We start from the raw sequence: 25,142 nt of genomic DNA, 5'->3' as shown, positions 1-25,142 counted from the left end.
CCCCTTACTGCTGCTCAAAATAGTTCCCACTATGGCAACCCTTTGCTCCCAAACTCTTCCAATTGAGTCCTTGTCCCATTGTCATTGGCTCGGAAGCATCAACATGAACTTGAAGCGAGGTAGAGCTTAGTTTATCCTTGGCACTTATGTTAGAACACGCTAATTAGTCAGGTCGAAAAGCTGGGTTGAAACATTTCCTCGTACTAGTATCGCATATCCATGTTACCTACAAGCAGCACTTCATACCTCGTTTGGAAAGTCGTCAATTCTCTTCGGACACATCAGATAGCTCAATGGTGCCCGGGTTGTGTGCCCATAGTCACCACCTAAAGCCTGCCCCCTTTGCGTGCGGACGGCTCGCCTGACGATGGTTTTCGAACTGCTCTTATCGACGCCACTGGAATGCTTCTGTTGGCGACGTGAACAGAGATCGTCCATGGAAAGATCCCCCTTGCGGTATCATCGTTCTATGAGCTTACAACCTCAGCGAGGATGTAGGTAGTCTAGGGGGCAGAATTCTACTACGTAAAATGACCATGATCTATGCGATGATGTGGGTAGTGGTCAGAAAATAACTCCCCTGACAAAAGTCGGATGACAGTGGTGGATATTGCGAGGAGAATATATATTTCAAGGAAGTTGCCCCATTGATCATCAATTCATCAATCCATCAAGATACCACTTCCCTTCATGCTTTGGACTTGAAGTGAATCACGTCAAAGGTGAAGACCTCTTATATTTCTCATCTGCTCTGCATTGTAGCTTCGGCCTTGACATGGAATGTCGCCCATGCGCACCCATCACGCGACTGGAGCCGAGAACTGGCAGAATTCGAAACACGTTTCATCAATACGATGGCTTACAGGCTCCACAACGACAGCATCAAGCTGATCGGCTTCAAAAAGATCGAGATCCCTCAACCAGAACGAGGAGAATTCGAAGACCATTACTTTGGCAACCACGCCGAGTGGAAGAAGATGGATTCCACTTACTACGACCCAAGTACTGGCACAATCCGCATTTATTTCCCTGTCGAAGCAGCGTTAGTCGAGCACAACGGCAGACTCATCGAAGCCAACCATCTTGGCGAACTAGACATGGAACAAGTCGACTCAGACCCGACTCGCTTGCTCAGAACAGAAAAGGGTAACTATCCCCTCCGCCGGCAGACAGGGGTTAGAATGCCTCAATTAGCATCGTCGATCTCGCTCATTAGAGCTTGCGATATCTTCCGTGAATCATATCTATATTGTTGCTGCTCAGAGATAGTACAAGTTCATGAGTTCTTGCTGAGGGGAGTGTTTCTGCCTGCTCTCAATATGCTTCCCACATGAGTCCAAGATACAATTGCAACTTCCGCAAGTTATTCCACTTCGTACGATCGTAGCCCAAAGCGTTTTAAGTTCAATTTATGCCGACTCATGTGATTGACAATAAAGATATTGGGGCATATTATGCATTGAGGGCTGGTTCATTACAAAAGCTACTATATCGAGATACGAAGTAATAGCTTCAGCATTTGCGAACTTCCTTAATCGCTTGTGCTTGCGTAGTACTAATCGATAACTTAACCTTAAATAATTCCTTAGCGTCGCAATCTGGGAATGAAGTTGGGGTGCAAATTTCTGTAGTCAAAGTTTGGCCATCTTAGAGAGGAGAACAGCAAAATTGTCGCCATGCCGAAACGGAAGCTTGGTGCTTTAGAGAAGGTTGATGCCGATCTGTTAGTGATTCAAAAACTCCATTGGGACTCTAATCTGACAAAGTCTACAGCCCAAACCTCCAGCATAAAATTCGAAGAGACCCAACGTGAGCGCGTTTTCTGCAAGACCTGCCGGGTCTTTCTGACTGCTCCAGATCCTACACTGAAGATTTCCGGGCTCAATACTACCAATATGAAAATCACAGGGAAATTTTCATGGCGGCGCCCACGTCAGCGACGGACACTGGCATCCTCTCCCTTCGAGACCTTATTGACTTTGTGTCACATGTCGCCGATTGCTATCCCGAGATCTCCAAGAGCTTTCCCCAAGAGCTTATCGATATCCTAACGCTACACCATACTATCTTAGAGCCTGAGCTCCGAGAAAAGATTGTTGGCAGTCTGGTGCTGCTAAGGAAAAAGAACATAATTGATTCTACAACGTATGGCCCGTACTTGAGTGTGCTAAGTGCGGTGCTGACATTATAAAAGCTTGCTTCAAACGTTCTTCCCAGTTCTCACGTCGACCCCCAGCAAAAATCTGCGGACACTGCTCTTTGGCAAAATCCTAAGCGATCTACGGACTTCCAATTCGAAAGCTACGAACCACAAACTCAATCGCACCATTCAGACAGTCCTTTACAATCTTCTCACCGGTGATAGGACTTCTTCAAAAGGTCTCTGGGCCGTGAAATTGACTCGGGAGCTTTGGCGACGGCAATTATGGACGGACGCAAAGACTGTAGAGATCATGAAAGAAGCTGCCTTGGCAGAGAACGAGAAGGTCATTGTTGGTGGTGTACGGTTCTTCCTTGGCGGTGACAAAGAGAGAGAGGAGTTTGAAGAAGACAGCAGTGATGACGATGGCATTGACGTAAGCAAGATTCGACATCAAGTGGGTATCAATAAGAAACGCAAGAAAGCTAGTAAGGCATTGAGCAAAGCTACAACTGCCGTGAAACGGAAAGAGAAGAAAAGGAATCAGCCACATCCGCTCAACTTCTCTGCTCTACATTTGCTTCATGATCCGCAAGGTTTCGCGGAGGTCTTGTTTTCCAAGCACTTACAAAACCCAAAGTCAAGGTTGAATCTTGAACAGAAATTGCTCGTCCTCCAACTCGTATCCCGTCTTATTGGTCTACACAAACTTACCGTGCTGAGTTTTTACTCGTACTTTCTCAAATATCTCACACCTCGACAACCCTCAGTCACAACATTCCTGGCATGCCTTGCCCAGTCAGTGCATAGCCTTGTCCCGCCAGATATTCTCGAGTCTTTGATTCAAAAGATCGCGAACGAATTCGTGTCCGAAGCAGCGGCTGCAGAAGTAGCATCATCTGGCCTCAATGCCATTCGAGAAATATGTGTCCGACAGCCGCTAGCTATGAATGACACGTTGTTACAAGACTTGGTCATGTACAAAAAGAGCAAGGACAAAGGTGTAATGATGGCGGCCAAAGGTCTGCTGGGCTTGTACAGGGAAGTGGGAGCAGATATGCTGAAGAAGCGTGACCGTGGGAAGGAGGCTGCGCTTGGTCTTCGCTCTGGGCAGCGGAAGCAACAAGTCTTTGGTGACATACCAGCCGGCGAAATTGAAGGCTTAGATCTTCTTGAGAAATGGAAAAAAGAAGAACGGCAACGAAAAAGACTAGAGAAAGGTCTCCCAGAGGAACGCAGTGACAATGAGGGAGAAGAGCAAGAGGAAGGAGAAGAAGAAGAAGAAGAAGAATGGGGTGCCTGGGACATTGAAGCTGATATCAGTGATGATTCGGGAGGTTGGATAGACGTCGAGAGTGACAAAGAGATCGAGATTAGCGACGAGGACGAAGAATCCGTCGAAAAGAAACGGGTAAAACTCGATGTTGACCTGGAAAATAAGGAGAATGATGCTCCGAACACAACGGAAACCAAACCATCAAATCTAGCAACGACTCGAATTCTTACACCTGCTGATTTTGCCAAACTACAAGAACTCCGCGCTCAAGCTGCAGTAAATCTGCATCTCCAGAAGAAGGGCCACAAGATCCACCACCCCACTGCGCAGTCTATTCCACTTACTAATTCACATCGACACATGGATGATCCTCTTACCGCTGCTGAGATCGAGGGACTAGCTTCTCTTTCCAAAGGCCGTACCTCGCGAGAGGAGAAGATTGCAGCCCAGGATGAATACAAGACGGATCGAGCCGAGCACAAAAGCAAAGCGGCCAGGAAGAAGGAGCGCAAAACTGACGAAGGCAAAAGTACCACAAACAAGGAGAAGGCTCGGAAAAAGAACTTTCTGATGACACTTGGTAAGGCGAAACAGAAGGGCAAGCGGAGTCTTGTTGAGACCAGAAAGGTACTGAAAGCTCATTCTGAAAGGGGCAAGAGAGGTGGTAAGAGAGGTAATAGATAAATTGGGGCATTGGGTCATTATGTTCATGCTGGGTGTATTCTAATAGGGCAACCAATAGCCAAATCGTTTACCGTGCTGCCATATTGATACTACCCGTTTTGACATGACAACGAGGAGGACTACTATTGTTGGCTTTGTACTACCAGTAGCCTTTTTCAAAAGATTAGATTACCGGGATGAATCGTTCTCTAGAAATTCAACCCACCTGAATGTCAATGGTTGATTGGGCTTAGACTTCGCACGGGCCCATTCCGCAGAGCCTCCCCAAAATGCTAATATTTTCCTCTCCTCAATTCACCTCCTGCATTCTCTTCCATATCTGATCAGATAGGTCATTTTACTACAACAGCCTTAGAATCTAGGAGACCACCTGTTGATTGACCTGGGATACCCTTTTTTGTGAGACGACCACCTTGTTTGTCTTCCTGTTTCTCATTGCCGTTCACACACGGGTGGATGTCAACCATTGTCCTTTCCTAGAGGTGCTTCCCACGAATGTCGACTTTCAAAGACGTATTGTAGGTGATGATTGACATGACAGTACATTTCGTTGCCGGTCAATATCGGCCTCAGTCGGTATGGCTTAGCTGCTGGTAAGACTATGTGATAACATGGCTCTGCTACCCAAGGGGCACGCGTCCCTGCGGCGGCTTGCTCCATTCTTGCGAATATGCTGCACCACTGGAAGGCTCCTGGAGTGTGTTGAAGGAAAGTAGGTAATCATGATCATGCATGCTCCTGCAGTCCTTGCTGGAAATCCTCGTGCATTGTAAAGGTAACTCCGTCCAGCAGAAGGCAGAATTTGAAACCTGGTTGTGCCTGCACATCCTCTGACAATAAGACGATTGTCTGAAGAGGGGAGAATCGTTCCTCTCCAGGCTTTCATGATCATTTCCCAACAACCCTCTGACATTGCTGCACGTTGATACCTTGTTCTATCAACTGCTTGCCGTTGACTGGTACAAATTCTGGATATGACAGAATCACACTTCCTGGAAATCCTGCCAGAGCGATTCTTGTTGGCTACTTGTCTCAGCTGCCACGTCTTGACCATGGCTCTGTTATTCAGCACAGCTTGAGAGGGATATATCAAAAGTGATTCTCATAACTGAACATCCTGGCTGCGGTATTGTGCAAAGACCTGGCCTTCTTGGAGTCAACGATGGCATCGCAGACAGGCTTCTGCAGAGATGGCTGTAGTTTCGACACGATGGACATTGATTGTAGCATGGCGTTTCGTATGGTGGAATCAACGATCAAAAGGATTATGAGTGGGCTTCGAGAGCGCAGAGAAAATGAGATGGCTTTTGCGGGCCTGATCAAAACCGATCTTGCGGTGTCAGCAGTGGTGCACTCACAACACAGGTGTTCCAAATTTCTCACCTCGGTCGCACCACACAGTAATGCATCCTCCTCATCACAAATTCCCTACTCGTATCCTTCGACAGCGCCACTGCTCCCCCAGCTTAGAAGCATCCTTCAGGGGCTGGAAGAGCTGTCACTGCAAGAATCTCCTCAAGCCGCATCGACACCGTTTGCCGCTCCCAGCAGAACAGGACAGGCTATCTCTGATCTTACAAGTGACGCGGTCACAGGTCCCACACATCACCCACTGACCACATTGTCATATCCTGAATTTCCAGATATTCAAGCTTCAGCGCTTTCCCATCATCGTAACCAAGCAAGGCGTGAATTGCATCGCAAAGCAAAAGGTAAGCTCGGACATTGTGACCGGTTGCCTGTTGTGGCTAAGTGGGTAACCATTGACATTCGATACCAGCGAACACATTTTCATCTCTCCCAGAAACTCGAAATTGTGAGTCGCGCAAACGAGCAGAATCTGTGGCCGAGTATCGAAGAGCTGTGAGTAAGATACCTACCTTTTGAACGCCACTCAACGAGAAAATGGCTGACCTCTAGGACCGCCTTCGCTCTTTCAGGCTAACCGGCTCAGACACAACAGGCCGACTGCCTTTGGACCAGGAAAGAAACAGAATCTGCCCTCGCACAGCGGTCTCGAGGTAACATCGAACCTCCCACGACCCATAACTCCTGATCTTCTCGAATTCCACTCAGCTTCCAGTCTCATACAGAAAGGATCGTTGCCAACTTCTCTTGGAGACCTCGAGGAGCTTGCAAGTCTCGTTCCATTGCTATCCCACTGGTTTGCTCCAAGCATGGCTTCCGAGTCTGGTGAAAAGCCGGGACCGAAAGACATGGCAGCTAGACGAACAGACACGCCACCCAGATCAATCTTCGACGATTACCAGTCTGCTTATCAGAGTATCATCTCTCCTGATCGAGCCTTCTCGGGAGCATCGAAGGTTGGCGAAGCTGCAAACTCTTCTAGTGCACTTTCCGATTTGTCTCCACCAAAGAACCCATTCGCTGACCTTTCTCCTCCTTCTCATGGCACACGGATCGCATCTCTTCCTGAATCAAGAGACAGACGCAGTTCTAGACTACCAAACAGCCCAAGGCCCAAGCGTAGAACAAATCTCTTGAGACCGATCAGCGTATCGCCTCCATCTGGTCATGCTATAAGACCCGCCAGCATGGTAAAGCATGATTCCAATTCAAGCTTTGATTTCGGCAGCCCCCGACGACTGAATCAGGATAGAAGTCCCAACACCAAGCAGCCAAACCTACATGGAGCTCGCGGCAGAGTAGAGAAATCCAGTATCATTGGGAGCATTGTGAAGAGACATGGCGATGGGTCTGACTGCAGAAAGAGGAGCACCGAGAGTGGTCGAGAGGTTGAAGTCGAAAATTCTCTTGACATTTCTAGCTCCCGCCAAAGCGTACTTGATGATCCAGATGTACTGAGATCGTCTCCTGCTGGCCAAGCACCGGCCATTCCACTTCCTCCGGATCCATCATGTGTTGTTGCCAAAGGTCTCATTGGTGAAACTCTATCTGAGATTTCTCTGTACGAGAACACCGAGAAGTTGCTTAATTTGACACAAGCAAGTGGCACAGATACTCCTGCAGGAAGAAAGGCTTCTGGATCACCAGTCAAACCTGCTAACAGCCAGAAAGGTGTCCTCACCAGCGAATTCTCTTGGATGGGCAATAAGGGCAAGACCAGCTTCCGTGACCTCTCCACTAAAGAGTTGAACCAGCTTCGAAAGTCGGTTCATGAGCAACCGGGAGAATTGACCAGCCAGAGTGTAATCGATCCCGTGGGCAACGAACCATACAATGATCAATATCTTCTTTCTAATGCAACGTATCAATCACCACCTGCAGGACAACGATCCACCACATCTGATGAGCTTGTAGAGGCTGACGCTCGCGTCGCCCAACTTCTTTCAGAGCGCCTCGCAACTCATTCATCCGAGCAAGAGCAAAAAAGCTTTAGTGAGCCGCCTGCTTCTGACCTGCAGAACCCCAAAGCTGGTGTGGATAACACGGGTGACCTTGATTCTGACTCTGTCCTCGACTTCGGTGGCCTTCAAAGCTCATCGAGTCGTGGCGTTAGCCTTGATGTCGCTCTCAAAGATGGGTTGTTTAGGCCAGGATTGTACATGGATGAAAGCTCTATGGTCTCTTTAGTTGGCCGTGAAAGCGCTGAAGCTGAACGATTGAGCGCTGTTGCAAAGGGTAAACAGGTTATTAGAAGCGTGAAGAGTGAGGAAGAAGACGATCTGTTCACCGAGGGAGACGGAAATGATGGTGGAGAGTGGGAAACCGTAGGAGAAAGTGGGATGCAAAGAGATCTGCATACCCAAGTATCCATCGGTCGTGACACCTCTGGAAGCAGCCTGGCAAATGTGTCCAGTAACGAAAGTGCTGAACAAATCAAGGCTGCTCCCTCACCCTGGGATCCATTGAGGTCGCATCCGACGTTCATCACACCACCAACGAAGGCTCTCGTTCACCGATATCGACGAAATGGTAAGACTTTAGAGGTTCAAGATCCAGCAACAGTGCCGAGATATGTCCCTCCGCATTCTGAAGGGCATCCACTGCCGAGACTGAATAGGATATCATCGCCTACCACTGCGTTGCCTAACATCGTAACACCACCAAATCAGTGCAGAACAGAGAATTCGCCTAGTTACCGCCACCCAACACCGCTTAGTGGTAAACACCAGAATCCATTCATCTCTTCGCCTCCCCCTGTCAACGTTAACACTCCAGGTTCATCTTTTGAGTTGAGCGAATTATCAAGTAAACGTACCGACAAACATCAGGCTATCCACGCTGACTCCCCTCATCCTCTACACCAAACGCACACTCCAACTCCAAACACGACCAATAATCATTCTGAAAATCCTTTTGACACAGAAGACACGTGTTCTGACGTTTCTGAGGACGGTTCTTACTTAACATTCTATCCCACAAATCTCACAGTGGATGGAAGCAGCATTCTTCACCCAAATTCGCAACACACACCCAAATCCGCAAAATCATACACACCCGGTTCTATCAAGAGAACAGAACATTATCTAACAGGAAGTCCAGGATGTAAGGTGTCTTTTTTCATATCAAAATACGCAGCTGATCTCCCTATTTAGTCAAAATGCCTGAATCACGACGCTATCAACGTATCCGTGAGGAATTAGGCTGTGACACAGGTGGCATTACCCGTGTTCCTGGCACGCAACAAACCGCGCCTCCCCGTGCACACATTGAGGAGGACCTTATCAGAGCTATGAACCCATTTCGCTCTGCCAACCCTCTGCCTGAGTAAGTATATCTATAGTCCTATTCTTACATATTTACTAACCCTATCTTAGCTTGCCAGCATCCAACGACTTTGGTTTGACCTTCAACAAACCTCTGACCCGCTCAAGCACAGACAATCAAATCGCTGAACGCATGATCATAGCTCAAGACAACATGAATATCCTCAAGAAGAAGTGTCCTGAATTCCCCTTCAACGACTCAATGCTCAAGCTCGTCTTCCGTAATAAAGATGGCACCGCAACAGATCGTCCCAAAGCTCTACGAGGCACAAAGTACGAAGAAGACGGCCGCATATTCGAGCAAGCCTGGTGTGATGTCCACAATCGCTGGGAATTCTCTCATGCTCCACGTCTCACCAAGCGAATCCCCAAAGACGACCCCAAGATCCAGCGGGAGATGGGACGGCGGATTGTCCTCTGGCTCTTCCTGTCAGTCATTGGCTGGCTTCCTCTTATCTTCTTCGTTGCCTGGGACCCCGGTCACGTCCGTGACGATGTGATGCGTGAGTGGACGAAGGGGACTTGCCAAACCTTCCACAAGAAGGAGATCCTCCTGGCCAGAATGCTGACCGGGTTTATTGGCGCGGTGGTGGCTGTGGCGTTGGCTTTGGTGGGCGTGTACCTTTAGGTACAGCTTGTTTGGAGTTGTGGAGAGGAAGCAGGAGGAGGTGGTGGTAGTGGTAGTGGTGGAGAGAGGAAGTTGGCCCAAATTGTGTATTTCTTAACAGGGCAGTAGCAGCACGGAGAATTGTTTTCCCGCCTCAAATGCCGAAGCCCTACTTAGGTAGGCATAAAAATGCGGTGAATTGTTGTTCCTTTCCGTGCTTTGACTCTTGTGATTGTGAAATTTTTGGCGAAATCTTTTGAAGTTCGTCCGCCAAGATGACCTATGGATGCCCTCCACGTGCTGACTTCAGGAGGTCTCCCTTACACAGTAGTTATCCCTATTCTGAATATCTTGGTGTGGATATTTGCATCATCTCATGGTCATCTGTTGGCCTACTGATGCCCTCCTGGTGCTTGGAAAGGAGTATTGAAAATCCATGAAATATACTGTGTTATAAGTTCACGGAAATTTCCCTGGTTTGTTATAGATCTAGGAAACCTTTGGATGACCCGGTGCACTCTTCATGCATTCTTCATGGTCTCTGGTTGCTTATGGATTACAAAGGTCCTTATGAGTAATGTTTCGGTATCCTGCACCAAATCTTGACCGCGCCTGCAATGGATAGGAGCAAATTGATTGATTCTACTATGGATGAGAGAAGAAGCTGCTGAGCAGCAGCAAGAGCTACTAACTAAGAGCTAACCGCCAAGCAAGCTAATGGATCCCACGTGACAGCGCCTTAGCACCTAGTAACTTGAGTTGGCCGTTTTAGGTGCCTGACTTAACGATTAGTTACCTGGCTCAACATCAGCTTAGCCTCTGTTTAAGCTGTACCACTATTGCTCCTTGTCAGAACATCCTTGGCACGACGTAAAAATGACGTGCAAAAGACAAGATCAGTATGTGTGAGTGAAGCGTATGAGTCTAACATACCCTGAGGGTGCCCTTCGATTTACTCTTAACTAACTGACCTAATCGCTTGGCAGGCCATGTCCCATCGCTACACAGGCGTATGCGCATGATTCCTATAATTGAAGTCGCAGGGTCTGGTGAGGTAGAGCATTTGTCTAACAAATTAGCCGAAGTTGCTCCGACAGCAAGCTTATGCTTACGAACCATCCTGCACATTAGCATTTAGCTCCTCCATAACGGGACTTGAAGTCTCTACTATGCGAGCTCTTAACGCCCGGCCCAAGATGCGGTCCTTTCAAAATACTTCCCAATCTATTCCAATCTCAGATTATCCGGCGCAAAAGGTCATAGATCACCGTTACACACAGTCGAAGTACAAACTGCGCGATCGACACGAGATCCGACTCTTCTCGCTAGCTCGTGGCTCACGGGATACTCCCATCGTGGGCTCGCTAGCTACGGTGCAAATAGGCGGACAAAGCGTCGATTCAACGGGAACAGATGACGCCCTATCTACGCCGGAGTATGAAGCTCTGTCATACTTCTGGGGGGAAGGGCGGGGCTGTGAAATCGCTCTCAACGGCCGACCATTCAAGGTCACGTCAAACCTGTTCTCTGCACTTCAACAGCTGAGGCTCGAAGATCGCGATCGAGTCCTCTGGATCGATGCGATTTGTATCAATCAGGATGACTATGAAGAAAGGGGCCACCAGGTGTCTTTGATGCGACGCATCTACGAAACGGCTGCTCATGTTATCATTTGGTTGGGAGATGCAAGTAAGCAGAGTAGCGAAGGTCTCGAGGAGCTTCGTAACCTCTTCACCGCAAGCTCTCGCTGGGATAAAGCCGAAATTTTGTTCGGCCGGAACCCGACTGAAGGTCTTCAGGACATTTTCACACGGCCGTGGTGGCGACGAATTTGGGTGGTACAGGAAGCCGCAGTCGCAATGAAACTCACATTTATTTGCGGCGCAGACATCCTCGAGGTGCCTGCGAACCGTGAAGATCTGAAGCAACTAACAGATGCACTCCAAAGCGCTCGCACATTACCCGGCAAAGACAACCCAGACGTTAGCTCCATCTTCCTGGACCAGATTCTAAGCCTCCTTCAACTACAGCTAGATCGAGGAGGGGCTGTGAGGTCTAGATTATCAGACCTTATCCACACATACATACTGCGCCAATGCTCCGATCCCCGGGACAGAGTCTTCGCTTTGCTTGGACTCTCGCGGACATCTGATGCATCTGCGAATCCCCCGGATTACGCTCTGACCGTTGAGGAAGTAGCGGTAAGACTACTCTGCCATGCAGCAAACGACATCGACGATGATGTCGTAGCCAGCAGAGATGTTTCAGGACCGCTTCAACTAGAGTCGCCCGACTTCCCAGACGACGACGCCTGGCAGCTGGAAAAGATATGCATGTCCTTGATCGGTAGGAACCGGCAGAACAGAGTCTTCAAGGCGTCGGGAAATTCGAACATCGATTTGAAGTGGTATTGCATTCCGCATATACCAGCGAAGCTTCAGTTTGCGGGAGTAATCGTAGACGCAGTTTCGTCCTTAGGTTCGGTTTCTGCCAATATCCAGGAACTGGTGAGTTGCTAGCCGAGTATCCGCCTGGAGCAGAACTTACAGGCACAGCAGAGTTTATTGTCGAGGACGTCGACGTGCTCCAAATGTCGTGATCAGGACCGCCATCGCCAACTTTTCACCCAAGATTTCAATCGATTTATGAACACTCGCGGACCTGCCAATACATTCAGGTGGGGATATCTCGTCACGGAGCGAGGGCACATTGCACTCGTTCCTTCGCAGAGCGCTCCTGGGGACAAAGTCTGCATCTTGCTGGGATTTCCATTACCTTTCGTTGTGAGACCGAGCAGTATAGATGGAGCCTATGATATCCTCGGCGAATGTTACAGACATGGCGTAATGAACAGCGAAGCGGTCGAATTTGAGGCAGCCGAGACAACTTTCGATGATAGCGTTTGGATCTGGGATCAAGGTTTTTTGCATCGGAAGAGGAGACACGCATTTTCGATATCAGATCGTTCTCGTGCGCGGCCAGGCTTATCCGGCGAAACCCAACTTGCTAGAGGATTGATCATTGAGAAGATTGTCTTGAATAGTTGGATACCGCCCGCTGGGCTTAGCTGAAAGAACGAGAGTGTGGATTCGCAAAGTGTTTTACCTGAGCTTCGGTTTTCGATCGTTGTCCGATTAGAGTTCAGGGATGGAAGGACCTGAATTGGTTGCGTCGGCTAATGTATAAGAAACCGCCTCGGCTTCTTGCACAGACTAAACTTTTCACTCTTCTTAATCTTGTTAAAGGCCTCGCCTTGCATCAGCTCGTCAACATAAGCATGTACCGCCAGCCAAAAATACTCCCCATTCCGCTTGGTTTTGCGCCGCAGAAGCGGCATAGGAAATCCGGAGACGATGCAAAGGATATCGCCGGACTAAACGGTGGAAGTAATGACTCCCATGGAGCCTTTTCCTGAGGTGAAGTCGACCAGATCGTGGCGGGCGAACTCCGAAGCATCGAACGTCCTCCGCTAGGAAGTGGTTGTGACCTGGGCGATCAGGAGATCCATGAGTGGGCGAGCGGCGATTTAATAGACACAGAAGTCAAATACTTCCAATACGTCGTGTAAGCCTCTATGCAACCGCACACCACATCATGCCATTCCGGCTCTGCATGATGGCCTAAATAGCTTGCTGCACAGTGCAAATCTCTGTGAGAACGAATCAAGAAAGGGGACACGTCAATCACGCCAGCAAAAGACAGCGCTTGTGGGTTTCGAACCACACTTAATTGATGTATCTCTACTGACTGCGTACGCTTGTCTTTCAGGTGTCCCAGTTCTTTATTAGTTACCAGGGGAGACGAGAGGAATGAAAATGACACTAAATATACGACTATGGGCAAAGTGGGTGGACCTCGAATTTCGCTGTAATGATCTGCAGATGTATCAAGGAGCTTTTTTCTCAATTGTATTCTTTCCTTGGATTTCCAGCAGTTCCCTGCCATAGAGCTCCTCCCCTACCATCGTGTTCTTGACCTCCCTAGTTCATCGTCCCTTCTCACCCTTCACCCTTCTCCCTTGTCAGGCATCTGGCTATATTGGCAAGCTGCAAGGATACCCACGTCTTTTTTCTCTCTCAATCTTGAGTAGAGTGATTTTCATGAGACCCATTTCACCTCCCCCTAGGGAGAGTCTTCCCAGCGGAGAACTATTCGGGGCTGCAAGCGTACCGTTTTTTACAGTATGATTCCCAGAAAAGGTTCTTACGAACAGGCAATACTACACAGAACACTTTGGTTAGATTTCGGAATTGCCTAGAAACTACAGACGATTCTAGTAAACCAGAATGCATTGTGTTTGAGCAGTAGCCGCCGATGACTTCCGGGTCGGGGTCTCTGAAAAGATCTTGGGGACCTTCTGACCTGGCTCAGAGACTCGAAACTTGTAGGCTGCTACATGGTCGGAGCCGGTCCGAGCCCCCGGCAAAGGACTCGCCAAGGAGGAAATGTAATGCCAAGCCATTAATTTTAAGCTTAAAATTCTGAATAAAAATAATTTCTATGAAATAGAAAGTATATTTTTAGAGTCTAAAATATAATGCTAAAGATGACGGACTGGCTCGGAGCTCGGCTCGGACCAAGAAGGTTAGGTTCGGGCCATGTAGCAGCCTACTCGAAACTCAGGATCAGAGATCTGGTTCGGCAGTGGCTGTGAAAGAAGATAACTGTCACCAATAGCGCAGTCTTCCCAACAATGGAAAGGGGCCACCTCTGACATCATATCAACCGCAAAGACTACTTCCCTGTCAGACAGGGAGATCTCGTCGAGCAACTACTAGTCTGCAGCTGGAGGAGAAGGAATGGATGCCGCATATGAACGAGGAAAGTGAGTGCTATGTGTAATCACCGGTGTCTTCTGCAGAGTGCGCGTCAGGAATTGGTAACTCTAAGACTAGAAACTCTTTCATCAGTCTGCTACAATTGAAGAGCTCTCATGGCCAGCAGTCCCAGCCATTGTAGCAAACTTCTTAAAGAAACCGCGTCGAACTCGCTGCACACTCACTCAAGTGGTCATGTGCAACAGCAGAGGAACAATACATCTACCACTCCACCAAAAGGACATCGCTTTTATGGCTACGAACCTAATTAGTAGACGTATTTTTCATAGCAGACTACAGCCAGCCCTATTCTAAGCACATTTAGTGAGCTACAGCGCACCAAAGTAAAGCTCCTTTTCAATTTCCACCTTGTCTGCTTGGCAGATCACTTTGATACTACATTTATTCGCTCAAGCAATAGTGGAACTCAGCGGACGAGGCAGAAGAGACTTGAAAGATCGTGACAGATAGGACTGCACTGTGATATCATACACTATGAATTTCCGATCAAAACTTTATGGCTTGATTGACGCCTGACAGGTCTTCAAGTCTGCGTTTATCTTGCTCCTCATCCTCCTTCGGAGCCACAACCAATCCAACCACCATGTTCACTATTTGTCCGCACAGCATCACTGCTGGCAGGATCTTTCTGAGCGCTGCTGGTATTGGCGATCCATTGCGGCATTCCAGAATACACAAAATAGCTGCAGCGACAAAATGTGCTAAAAAGAGCACGTCTTGATATCTATGTGGTTTCGATTGTGAATGAAGATCGACAAGGGAAATCCCCAAGATCGTGCAGGCGGCAACCAAGACTTCCGGTCTTGGATCCTGCCAGTGGGTCTGGGCAACCTTGATTGAACGCACCGTCAGCAGTCAAATTTTTGGAGCCGTAGATGTATACTCTCACAAGTGGTTGTATTGATCGATGTCCCATTGTCGCAGTGACAGCAGTAGTAGATTGTGGCATTGTGGACACTGGATTGTACCTTGCCATGAGAAATGCTGCACTGGTGGCAATTGCAATGGTCCCCAGTCGGCGAATGGATCGGAAGAGGGCACTCCATATTTGCTGACACTCCAGGCATGGAATAGGCATCCGACATTGATATCACTGATTCAAAGCAAGGAAATGGCGATGAATGTGTTTTCAAACGTTGTGGACAAAGAAGACGAGGGTGTATTGATAGATAAGATCTGTAGAATAAGCCAAAGCGAGGGTTATCAAGAGGTATGTTAAGAATATAACAACAATAAGTCTGTTCGGACATTCATGGTGGAATCAAGAACGATCTTATAAAGGAGAAAACGAGCGGTAGCGCCTCACTTCTGCCGTAGAAAATGGCAAGGCTGGACAACAGTGGTCGCATTTCCAGGGTTGCCTGATGGCGTTTCCAATCTGCCTTGGAACTTTCTGCAACTGCCTCGTTCATGCACCAATAAATTCATCCATGGCCTCTCCAGCATTGCCTCTCCAGCATTGCCTCTCCAGCATTGCCTCTCCAGCACCGCCTCTCCAGCATGGCCTCTCCAGCACTCCCCCTCCAGCAGAATCTCCCCTCAGCACCGCCTCTCCAGCATCACTTTCAAATTCCGGCGAAAACTTGACTCTGCCTTGCCATGCTTATACTTCTTGTCACGAAATCCGTATCGCCACTAATTCTACTCCAACCCTTCTACAGCTTCCCTCCACCCTTTCCTTCTTTCAGTTTCGAAAAATCTGGATCGAGCGTTTAACCAATTTGACAAGATATAGCATGACGGTCAGGGAGGTTAATATAGGTGACTGAGGTCTGGGCTGGCGTAACCCGTATGTGGTACGACAAAGTGGCTGACTGGTTCGCAGTACTGAAAGGATCCAACACCACCTGCTGTGCTGGCCAGGCCCGGTATCTTCCAGAAGCTGTTCTGATACTCCAAGGCGCTGGTAAGTGTTCAAACGTGTCCAGGCGTCCAGTCGCTAATTGCAATGTTACTCAAGAAGGTTTCCACGAGCGCATCAACCGCAAACTCCATTCATCGCCTCCACGAATGTGTTTCTCAGCTGATCAGATATCAATCTAAACCCAGAGAAAAGACGCGGCTTCTTTGTGGAAAGATTCAGGCCTTTCTGCTGCAAAATGGCTAGAAAATCCACTTCAAGTGAGACCTACACGGAAGGACGTAGCAGCAGATCCTACATCAAAGCTGCAAGCGGGGTTTCTACTCCTCGGTCGAGAGCAACATGGTCCGTTGTTAGAGGGATTAGAGACGCGAATGACGTACCCTACATGCAATTCAAGCTAGCAGTCCTCTCTTGCTTGTCTCTGGGTTGGGATCTGCTGACCATTTATGAAGCACATGTATCCTGGTCTGCTATCACCAGGTTCTTGGACACTATAGGATGTTGTTCACGCGGTTTCATGATCCTAACTTCAACCATACTCCTTCCCGGAACTCATGCTCTTCCAGTGGTTGCCAAAGAAAGCCCAAGTCGAGTTGCTGAAGCCATAGAACAGGAACTGGCTGGTTTTCTGAAAGCAGCAATCAGGGCCATTCCATTCGTGGGACTCTATGGTGGATTTTACTTGGCAATGCAACGGATGCCAACAGAGGACCATCTCAAAGAATACCGTATCGCATCCTTGATAGGATCGCTGCTTCCTTCGATCTTTCCCGATGCAAGATCGAGCGTGCCTCTTCAACTACTCGTTACAGGTGTGAGCAGCCATCTGATCTTCCGGTATGCGCAAGCCTGGTCTCCAGGCTTCTATCGAAACCCTCTTAGATTAGGGATTCTCTTTGTTGGGGCTTTCCTGCTGGATCTGGTGACTTGTCATCTCTCTGCGCCAAGTCAAGGCGTTGCTACAGCCCTCTTTTGGCAACTTCTCGCTTTGAGCTGTTGGTGTGTCTTGTTGACCCTAGACATTGTATCAGCATACAGGGTTCCATTCAGGACAACTCTACAGAGGCTCATTGAGTTTCTTGGTTAATTCGGCGCTGTATCTTCAAGACCAGAAGGTTAACACCCAGCAAGCAACAATTTTGGGGGACTGGTATTTACCCGGGTGTCTTGAAGAAGGCATACGGAGTATTAAGATGTACAGTTGCATTGTACGTTCGATATCAGCATCAGCCAAAATCCGGTCACGGCGCCAGTCCCCTAAAGACGGTGTTTTGAGACGCTACTCACTGTATAGAAGCCAGTAGAGTGCGGCACATAATAACCGACCAACCCAACTGGGTGCTAAGGCGCGATCAAGATTTAGGTACGAAAACTAGGTTATTATCTCGCCGTATAGAGCAAGATGATGAGGACAACAAACATTTAAAAATTGGCTCTTGATGAAGGGTTCACTGATGTAGCATTGCTGTTCGTTCTCTTAAAAAATGTTGAGCCCGGTTTCCCAACCTTTACCCCCGGTGCCCTCTTTGTGCTCGCGGGACGGGACGGGACTACGGCGGACTGTTATTGGGTTAACGACACATCCAAAATTTTGAACTCCGCACCAACTTCTCAACTCCACACCAACTCATTAACTCTACATAATGAACTTCTTTGGCTTCATCTTTCGGCTACTAGTCCCAGATACTACGTAGAAGTAGAAGTTCTCATCTGGGTGTCGTACACATCCCGTACGACTAAGCAGTGCTGGTGCAAAACGCTTAACAAAAATAAGAAAGCTTCGTACGTACCTTATTGTATCACAATAGGATTCCCTGCCGCCGCACCAGGCCCCTCGATAGCCCGTACGCCAACAATCTCAACATCAGAATCATCATCTGGTCCCCCAGACGAATCATCATCATCATTGTCCCAAAACCGTCCAAGATCCACAGGTACAGGCTCGAAGAATCTTCTCCTGCGAATTACGTGAGTGCGCTTGACGATCGGCGAGTCGGGATCGGGGTTTGAAGTCACCGCCTTCACGAAGATCTGGTTACGTAAGGCATCGGTGGATCCTAAGCTGACGGGGAAATACCAGGCAGAATAGAGAGCGGCCACTCGCGACGGATCAATGAACAGTGGAAGTTCTTCGGGTACTGGATGAGTCGAGCATATGTACGCGTTACTAAGATGCGAGAATGGCGGCCTCCATATTCGCGGGGACGTCATTTACGACCTTCTTGCCTAACAACACTGCAACGCAGTACTCTTGCTGGACGAATCCGATGTCTATGTCGAAGGTCGGTCACTTCATCAAATGATCTTTATACTCGAATGCCAGATATTATCAAGAAGGCAACCTGTCGGACCTTGCGGCTGCCTCGCGTTGCCACCTCCTAGAGCTCCCATCGGTGACTCAGATCTCCTAAGAGAACCATCCAACGCACACCTAGTGAGTATGTAGGCATCAAGGGGTAAACTGCGGCCGTGTCGGCCTGTACACGGCCCTACTCGTCCTGTAACTACCACTTCCCAAAGAGTTATGATTGCCTCACCTGCTGGTCGGAGCCGTGCCGGCAGCCACGATGCATGTCGGCGTGCCTCGATCAGAGGCCTGATAGTTCCTATCCATGGATGTTTTCCAAGGTGTACCGACATTAGTTCCCACACCCTATCATGATGGTGGTGTCAGTTGGCAAGGCATTGGTCCGAATACGTCTCGGCTCTTACCTAGTCCGGTTTGTGTCATCGTGCAATGTCAGTTGGACATTGGCGCTTGGGCTCGCTGTTCAAAGTCTTTGCAGGCTCTGAGACAGTATCTTCGTTCCTCCGTCCAACTGACTAGTAGACTGAGGCGGAGGTCAGTACGCTTTCCAGAATTCGGTAAACGAGCACTTCTCTTGTTTCTTTGTTCCGTGTTGGAGCATCCCAGGTTTTACCCACTCAGAAGCCCCAGTCGTCATTCTATCGACCGCATGCAAATGGTCAGCACCAAGTGCATCGCCGCCCATTATCAACGTCCATATAAACCTCCCAGGAGTTGTTCATCGTGGCGGCCCCTACAGGTGCAGAAGCCAAAGCAGGAGAATAGATCCATTTCAGGCCTTGGGTGTGTCTGATGCAATACCATCACGAAGACCTGAATAGCCTCCATCGGCTGCAGATGGTTTGGATTTCTCAAGATTTGACGGTGCCTTTGACCTGCCCATACTCTTACTGGAGGCTGGTCGTTTCTCTGATGAAGGGACGGCATCGTTCGCAGAGAAAGAGCAAGACCATCTATATGTCAGATTTAGCAATCGTTCCCATAGAATAGTTGATGTGATGCATATACATCCTGACTCGACAATCATCCCCCGCCGATGCGAACATTCCAGGGTCGCCAGGGTTCCATGCAACCGCATTCACACAATATGCATGTCCTCTGAGCTTCTGAATGAGGCAGCCGTTGTCTTTGTGCCAGACATATATCATGGAATCTAGACAAAATCAATTTCGCGTGCAACAATCTTTGGAATCACCTTGTATGGCTCACCTTCACTGCCACTTACAACAAAGTTTTCGGCTGATCCGCCAAAACAGCTTCGTATCATATAATTGCCCTGTGTCGCGCCTTCAAACGTCCTGATGGTATTTCCCGTCTCAATATCGAGCAACTTGGCTCCTCCGATAGCCAGATTGACGAGCATGTTGTTGCTATCGCGAGTGACACTTACGCATGTTAATTGGGCAGGAAATTTTTGGCTGTACTCTTTCTCGTAGGTGTGAACGTTGTAGACATAGAGGTGTCTTTCACCTGCTACCACGATTCGTTCACCATCAGGAGTGATCGCACAGTGTCGTGCACCTAAACCGCCGATCGTGTTCAAATTTTGGCCCAAGTCCGAAGGCCTCGCACTCCAGTGGCATATTGAAGAAGCCCCCCCAAAAGTTGATGTTATGAAGGAATGACCATCTGGTGCCCATGAAGCAGAGCTTACCCGGTGACCAAAGCAATCTAACGTCCGGAGACAACGACCAGTCTGGACATATTTTTAGTTTGCAGGAGTCTATACAAAGTGAGGCAGATACTTACAGGGACTTCCCACACATGGGCTTTCTCGTCTGTACTTATCAGCTTTGAATCGTCAGGACTCCACGTAACGTATGTCACCCCCCCTTCGTGTCTAGTCAGTCGATGTAATATGGTGAAAGTTGCGGTCTCGTAGATCAAGACGGTCTGATCTTTACTAGCTGTTGCCAATTTGGTACCATCATGTGAAAATTCCAAATGCCAAACCTCATCAGAGTGAGAATAAGTTGAAAGCTTCTCCCGGTCGACATAGACATCTAAAGAGATCTCATGCTTGTGTGTTTGGTTCCAACCTCGAGCATTCACCTCAGCGCCCTTGCCTAGCATCTGTACTGCCTTCGTGTACCCTCCTGATGATGTCGCCTGCAGCGCGTTGTTACACCGTTCACCTTGAGCATTCACCGCGGCAGCCTTGTCCAATATCATCTCTACCACCTTCTTGTGACCTCTTGATAATGCCGCCTGCAGCGCATTGCCATATACTTGATCTTGAGCATTCATCCCGACATTCTTGTTCACCAGCATTTGCACGATGTTCTCATGACCTCCCCTTGATGCCGCCTGCAATGCATTGCTATAGTCTTCCCGTTGAGCATTCACGTTGGCATACTTGTCCAGCAGCATCTGCACGACCTTCTCAAAACCTCCTACTGATGCGGCCTTCAATGCATTGCCATAGCGTCCACCTTGAGCATTGACTTTGGCTCCCCGGTCCAGCAGCATCTGCACCACCTTCTCGTGACCTTCTGCTGATGCTGCCTGTAGTGCATTGCCATAGCCTCCCCCTTGAGCATTCACATCGGCATTCTTGTCCAGCAGCATCTGCACCACCTTCTCGTGACCTTCTGCTGATGCTGCCTGTAGTGCATTGCCATAGCCTCCACCTTGAGCATTGACGTCAGCATTCTTGTCCAGCAGCATCTGCACCACCTTCTCATGACCTCCTACTGATGCCGCCTGCAGTGCGTTGTCATAGTATCCACCTTGAGCATTCACATCGGCATTCTTGTCCAGCATTATCTGCACGATCTTCTCATGACCTCCTACTGATGCCGCCTGCAATGCATTGCCATAGTGTCCCCCTTGAGCATTCACATCGGCATTCTTGTCCAGCAGCATCTGCACCACCTTCTCATGACCTCCTACTGATGCCCATAATATTGCCGTTCGACCTTCCTGATCGCCCAAGTTGACGTTATCCTTGTCGATCAAAATCTCTGGGAGTACCATATCATGCCCATTGAACGCTGCTAGCCGAAGCTCATTCATCTCTGGTTGAAAACCATGAGAACGCGTAGTCGCCCAGAATAATCGAAACCATAATTCAAATCGCTCACTGGTCGTATCATACAGCTGAAGTAAGGTAGTTATGAAGGAATCGTTTTCTTTGATTTCTGAACTTCGTAGATGGCCTGGCCAGTGCTCTGCTGAGTACGACAGAAATTTTTTCATGTCGCCTTTGTTGCTCTTACCTTCTATCTCATTACGGCTGTCTGTAATGCGGTCATACGAGACGTTCTCCTTTAGGTCCTTTAATAGTAAATATTTGACGCATATCCTTGTCATGAGCGTTTCTGTGCCGATACGGTCGAAACGGTGTTTCCATCCAGTATTTCTGGCCATAGTGATCTCACAAATCAGAAAGTCCCTTGCCGTCTGATGGATGAGATAGATCTTGGAATGGTTAATAAATATGAATAACCCACACCAATTGCGTATGTTCCGCTCCAGGTGATCTTTATCAATTCGAAAATCTGCAGCGGATCCAACATGTGATAAGGTGGCCATGTCAAGGGCTAGAGCCATCTCTCCGGTATTTAACGGACGACGGGCACCCACCACGATTTGCAGGATGGTTTTCACCGCCTCTTTCACCTTCCCTGTGACCTTCTCCAAGATCTTTTCGTATGCAGCCTCGACCGAGGATGGAACTGATTCGATCGATTCGTCGTCTGGCCGTAGACTACTTCTGTACGTCTCATATACATGATCGATAGCAAGATGAAGCCACAGGTACGTGCGATGTTCCATTTGCAGAAGCCTTTGCTCCAGTCGGTTCCTCGTCTCTTTTTTGAGCTCTAGCGTCACTGCCAGCTCTGAGACCCTCCCTCTGATCACCATATCGATTTCTTTCCGGATCTGTTCATTTTCATTCTCTCCACGCAAGCGTATCGCTGGAAGGGACGACATCATTTCCTGGAATCTTCTTTGGATGTCGTCGTAAGGTCGACTCGTGACTAGGAACTTCAGCCAATTTTTTCGTCGCCGAGATGACGCTGAATTTACGTAAAATTGGGACAACATGTTGATGAGTCGCCGTCGGTCGTCCTCTCGACATTCATCCAACGCGTCTAGTACGCAGGTCACATTACGCGCCTCTGGATCGGCGGTAGCGGCAAGAAATATCCGCCATAGTTCGCCTTCTTCTTGACTTAGCTTATGGTCATTTTTCTCATAAGCAGTAGCGGCGTGTCGAAGAAGACGGGGCTGGCTGTCAAAGAGCTGATGGAGCAGAGCGCATAAGCCAATGCTCAGTTTATCCTGCTTCTCGTTGTCTTTGAAGAAAAAGTAACAGACCCTATGGGTATTTGTATTTTGAAGCTCTTGGTCGATCAGAGATCTGGAGAGGACCGATTTTCCGCAGCCTGGATCTGCTGATATCCATAGAAGGTTATCTGCGCTACTTCTTGCCAGTCGATAAATTTCTCATGCCCAAGGACCCAGCGACATGTACCTGTAGCCCGATCAGGGTGGATATTCTTTTGCTGTTCATAACTGTCTAATTTGAAAGCAAGGTGGCATTTTCGGTCTTTCTCGTTCTGGTACTGTATCTCTTGCCTGCGGTAGTGGTCTGTCGCTGCTTCGATGTGGCCTTTTACAATATCTGGATTATAAGTCAACGTTGGGAGGTGCTCAAGATGGTACAATATTGTTATAAGAGGTATACACCATTGAGCTAAAGTGTACGACACTTCTAAATAGGAGTTTAGACCAATCACTTACCTAAGACTTGGTTGATTGGTTTCTCATTGGAGATCTGTTCTGCTGATACATAGATCAGTAGCTCTTTAGCATACACTGCTGCAGTGGCCGCCGCATATCTATGCCAGGCATTATTCTTATGGGAATCGGCATAGTCGCAAATGCCTCGAATAATGAGGCATGGAAAATTATTCATTAGCCCCGCCGCTTCCATCTCGACGCACAGGGCACCATAATCATCGCGGAGAAGGTCCCTCACAGCGGTATCTTTGACCACCTGATTTCCCGATGCAATGATTCCGTAGTGTACCTGTGGTTCCGTGCTACTGCGACTCCGGCGATGTAATTCGTGAGCCTTATCACACTGGTCGCAAGTATCGCTGCCTATCGAATGTGGGTAATTAGCCTGGTACAGACAGTCTTTGTCCGTACCCGGAAAGGCATAGCCGGTTGCTCGCATCTTAGGACGGCGTTTGAACATCTCAATAAGATAAGTGGACATCTTACTGTCTTCCAACTCATGATCTGCTTGTAGGGCATTTAGCGCTGTTAGGAGCACAGACGGTGGCGCATTGAGAGACCCTTTTTGCTGGAATTTCCCTCCCTCCAAGCTTTTGCCTTTGTCATAGTGAATCACACCGCCATTGGTGCCCATCGGCTGGCTCACTACCACATCTCCCAGTCTAATGTCCTTATCTTTATCCAAGTCGGGTATACCGCCTCCGATGCCGACCATTAGTCCAAATCTTAAGGCTTTGAACGTTCTCACCATATCCTTGGCAACGGAGGCTGCCGCCGCGGTGCCATCGACGCCTGCAGGCAAGCACGCGATGACCACGTTATGTTCGTGAACACGTCCCGCAAAGTAAGAGTTATGATCCTGCACGTCTTTGACCATAACCATTCCATGTTCCTCGTCCAAGGCGGCCCGAGCTGCCGCCATTTCGGTCTTCAGCGCACATATCAAACCCACATGATATTTATCGACCGGAAGCGGAGGCATCAGTGGTCGTAGGAGCTCCAAATCGTATGAAGCTGCGGCGATAAGAGGGCGGGATCTAGGTTTATGCCTAATCTGAGGGAGAGGCGTGTTATTTTTCACAGTGGGTACTGTTAATTCAAGCTGTAACAGTTTAAGTTACCATAGACAGTCTAGAGTACATCAGTATCAAGAATTATGAATCGCCACATGCTGCTGTCAAGAAGGTATTGGAAACTTAACAGGCTGCCGGGGCCAAGGCAGCAGAGGCTGAGCGTCTGACATGACGAACTAAAAGTAGTGATCAGAGTTGGCATTCTTACCTGTGGCCCAATAGATGGAGCTCTTCGAGCCCCACTTACAGGAATTGCATCCTTGTAAGCCCCTCGCTTTGCGAGTGGCCTACACCATACGCGAATCTTGGGGTAGACATTGTCCTTCCAATTGCTATCCAGTGTGGCAATTAGCGCTGACGATCGTTTAAGAGGGGTTCAAAATTACGGCGGACTGTTACTGTGCATTGCGAAAGTGTTGCAATTCCTTGGCGCTACCCTCGAATTGCTGGCGCCGCGGGGCAGAATTGCGGTGTGGGCAGAGGATGGCCATTTACCACCTAATTATCGTAGTAGAATGCCAAAAATTGCCCAGATAGTAAAATTGACTCTCTTGTGACCTTGCTGCCGAAATTTCGAGATAGAAAACCATGGTGTTGAATCGCGAGAAGCGTTCAAACGCAGGGAGAGCCCCACGGCGCCTTGATGACGCAGATAGAGATACCCCGCCAGCCTCTGCACAGTCAACAGGGGCGCAGAAGGTGATTTTGAGGGTTAGAGAGGAGTCTGTAGCATCTCAGGGCTCTAAGAGATCCTCCGAAAAGGGTTCTCCAGGGCCAGCAGGGCCAGCAGGGCCAGCAGGGCGTAAAAGAGCTGTATCAACGCAGCCTATCTCTCTGCGCCGTCAAGAGGATGTATCAACTGCTCCACCCTCCTCAGAGCTTGAATTTCTAGACGAAGAAAACGCGCAGGAT

The 25,142-nt window shown here is 48.6% G+C and overlaps 4 protein-coding genes across 4 annotated transcripts; 3 read left to right on the top strand and 1 right to left on the bottom strand.

The window, feature by feature from the left end:
* Window positions 1-854: 854 nt before the first annotated feature.
* EPUS_06270 (uncharacterized protein) lies at window positions 855-4,100 on the top strand (the record flags this gene model as incomplete). The annotated part of the gene is made up of 5 exons (XM_007807372.1): window positions 855-1,175; window positions 1,632-1,723; window positions 1,774-1,809; window positions 1,858-2,145; window positions 2,195-4,100. The coding sequence occupies 5 exons, from the start codon at window positions 855-857 to the stop codon at window positions 4,098-4,100; spliced, it is 2,643 nt and encodes an 880-aa protein (XP_007805563.1).
* A 1,162-nt stretch (window positions 4,101-5,262) lies between these two features.
* EPUS_06269 (uncharacterized protein) lies at window positions 5,263-9,419 on the top strand (the record flags this gene model as incomplete). Its single annotated transcript, XM_007807371.1, has 5 exons — window positions 5,263-5,812; window positions 5,881-5,963; window positions 6,041-8,570; window positions 8,621-8,792; window positions 8,843-9,419. The coding sequence occupies 5 exons, from the start codon at window positions 5,263-5,265 to the stop codon at window positions 9,417-9,419; spliced, it is 3,912 nt and encodes a 1,303-aa protein (XP_007805562.1).
* A 1,175-nt stretch (window positions 9,420-10,594) lies between these two features.
* EPUS_06268 (uncharacterized protein) lies at window positions 10,595-12,469 on the top strand (the record flags this gene model as incomplete). Its single annotated transcript, XM_007807370.1, has 2 exons — window positions 10,595-11,905; window positions 11,957-12,469. 2 exons carry the CDS (start codon window positions 10,595-10,597, stop codon window positions 12,467-12,469), a joined length of 1,824 nt encoding a protein of 607 aa, XP_007805561.1.
* A 5,422-nt stretch (window positions 12,470-17,891) lies between these two features.
* EPUS_06267 (uncharacterized protein) lies at window positions 17,892-24,079 on the bottom strand (the record flags this gene model as incomplete). The annotated part of the gene is made up of 7 exons (XM_007807369.1): window positions 17,892-18,238; window positions 19,210-19,361; window positions 19,417-19,561; window positions 19,618-20,104; window positions 20,158-22,808; window positions 22,889-23,038; window positions 23,158-24,079. The coding sequence occupies 7 exons, from the start codon at window positions 24,077-24,079 to the stop codon at window positions 17,892-17,894; spliced, it is 4,854 nt and encodes a 1,617-aa protein (XP_007805560.1).
* Between the last annotated feature and the right edge of the window lie 1,063 nt (window positions 24,080-25,142).

Source organism: Endocarpon pusillum (assembly GCF_000464535.1).
Source record: "Endocarpon pusillum Z07020 unplaced genomic scaffold scaffold6858, whole genome shotgun sequence".
Classification (NCBI taxonomy): domain Eukaryota; kingdom Fungi; phylum Ascomycota; class Eurotiomycetes; order Verrucariales; family Verrucariaceae; genus Endocarpon; species Endocarpon pusillum.
This window is presented reverse-complemented; position numbering and strand designations above follow the sequence as displayed.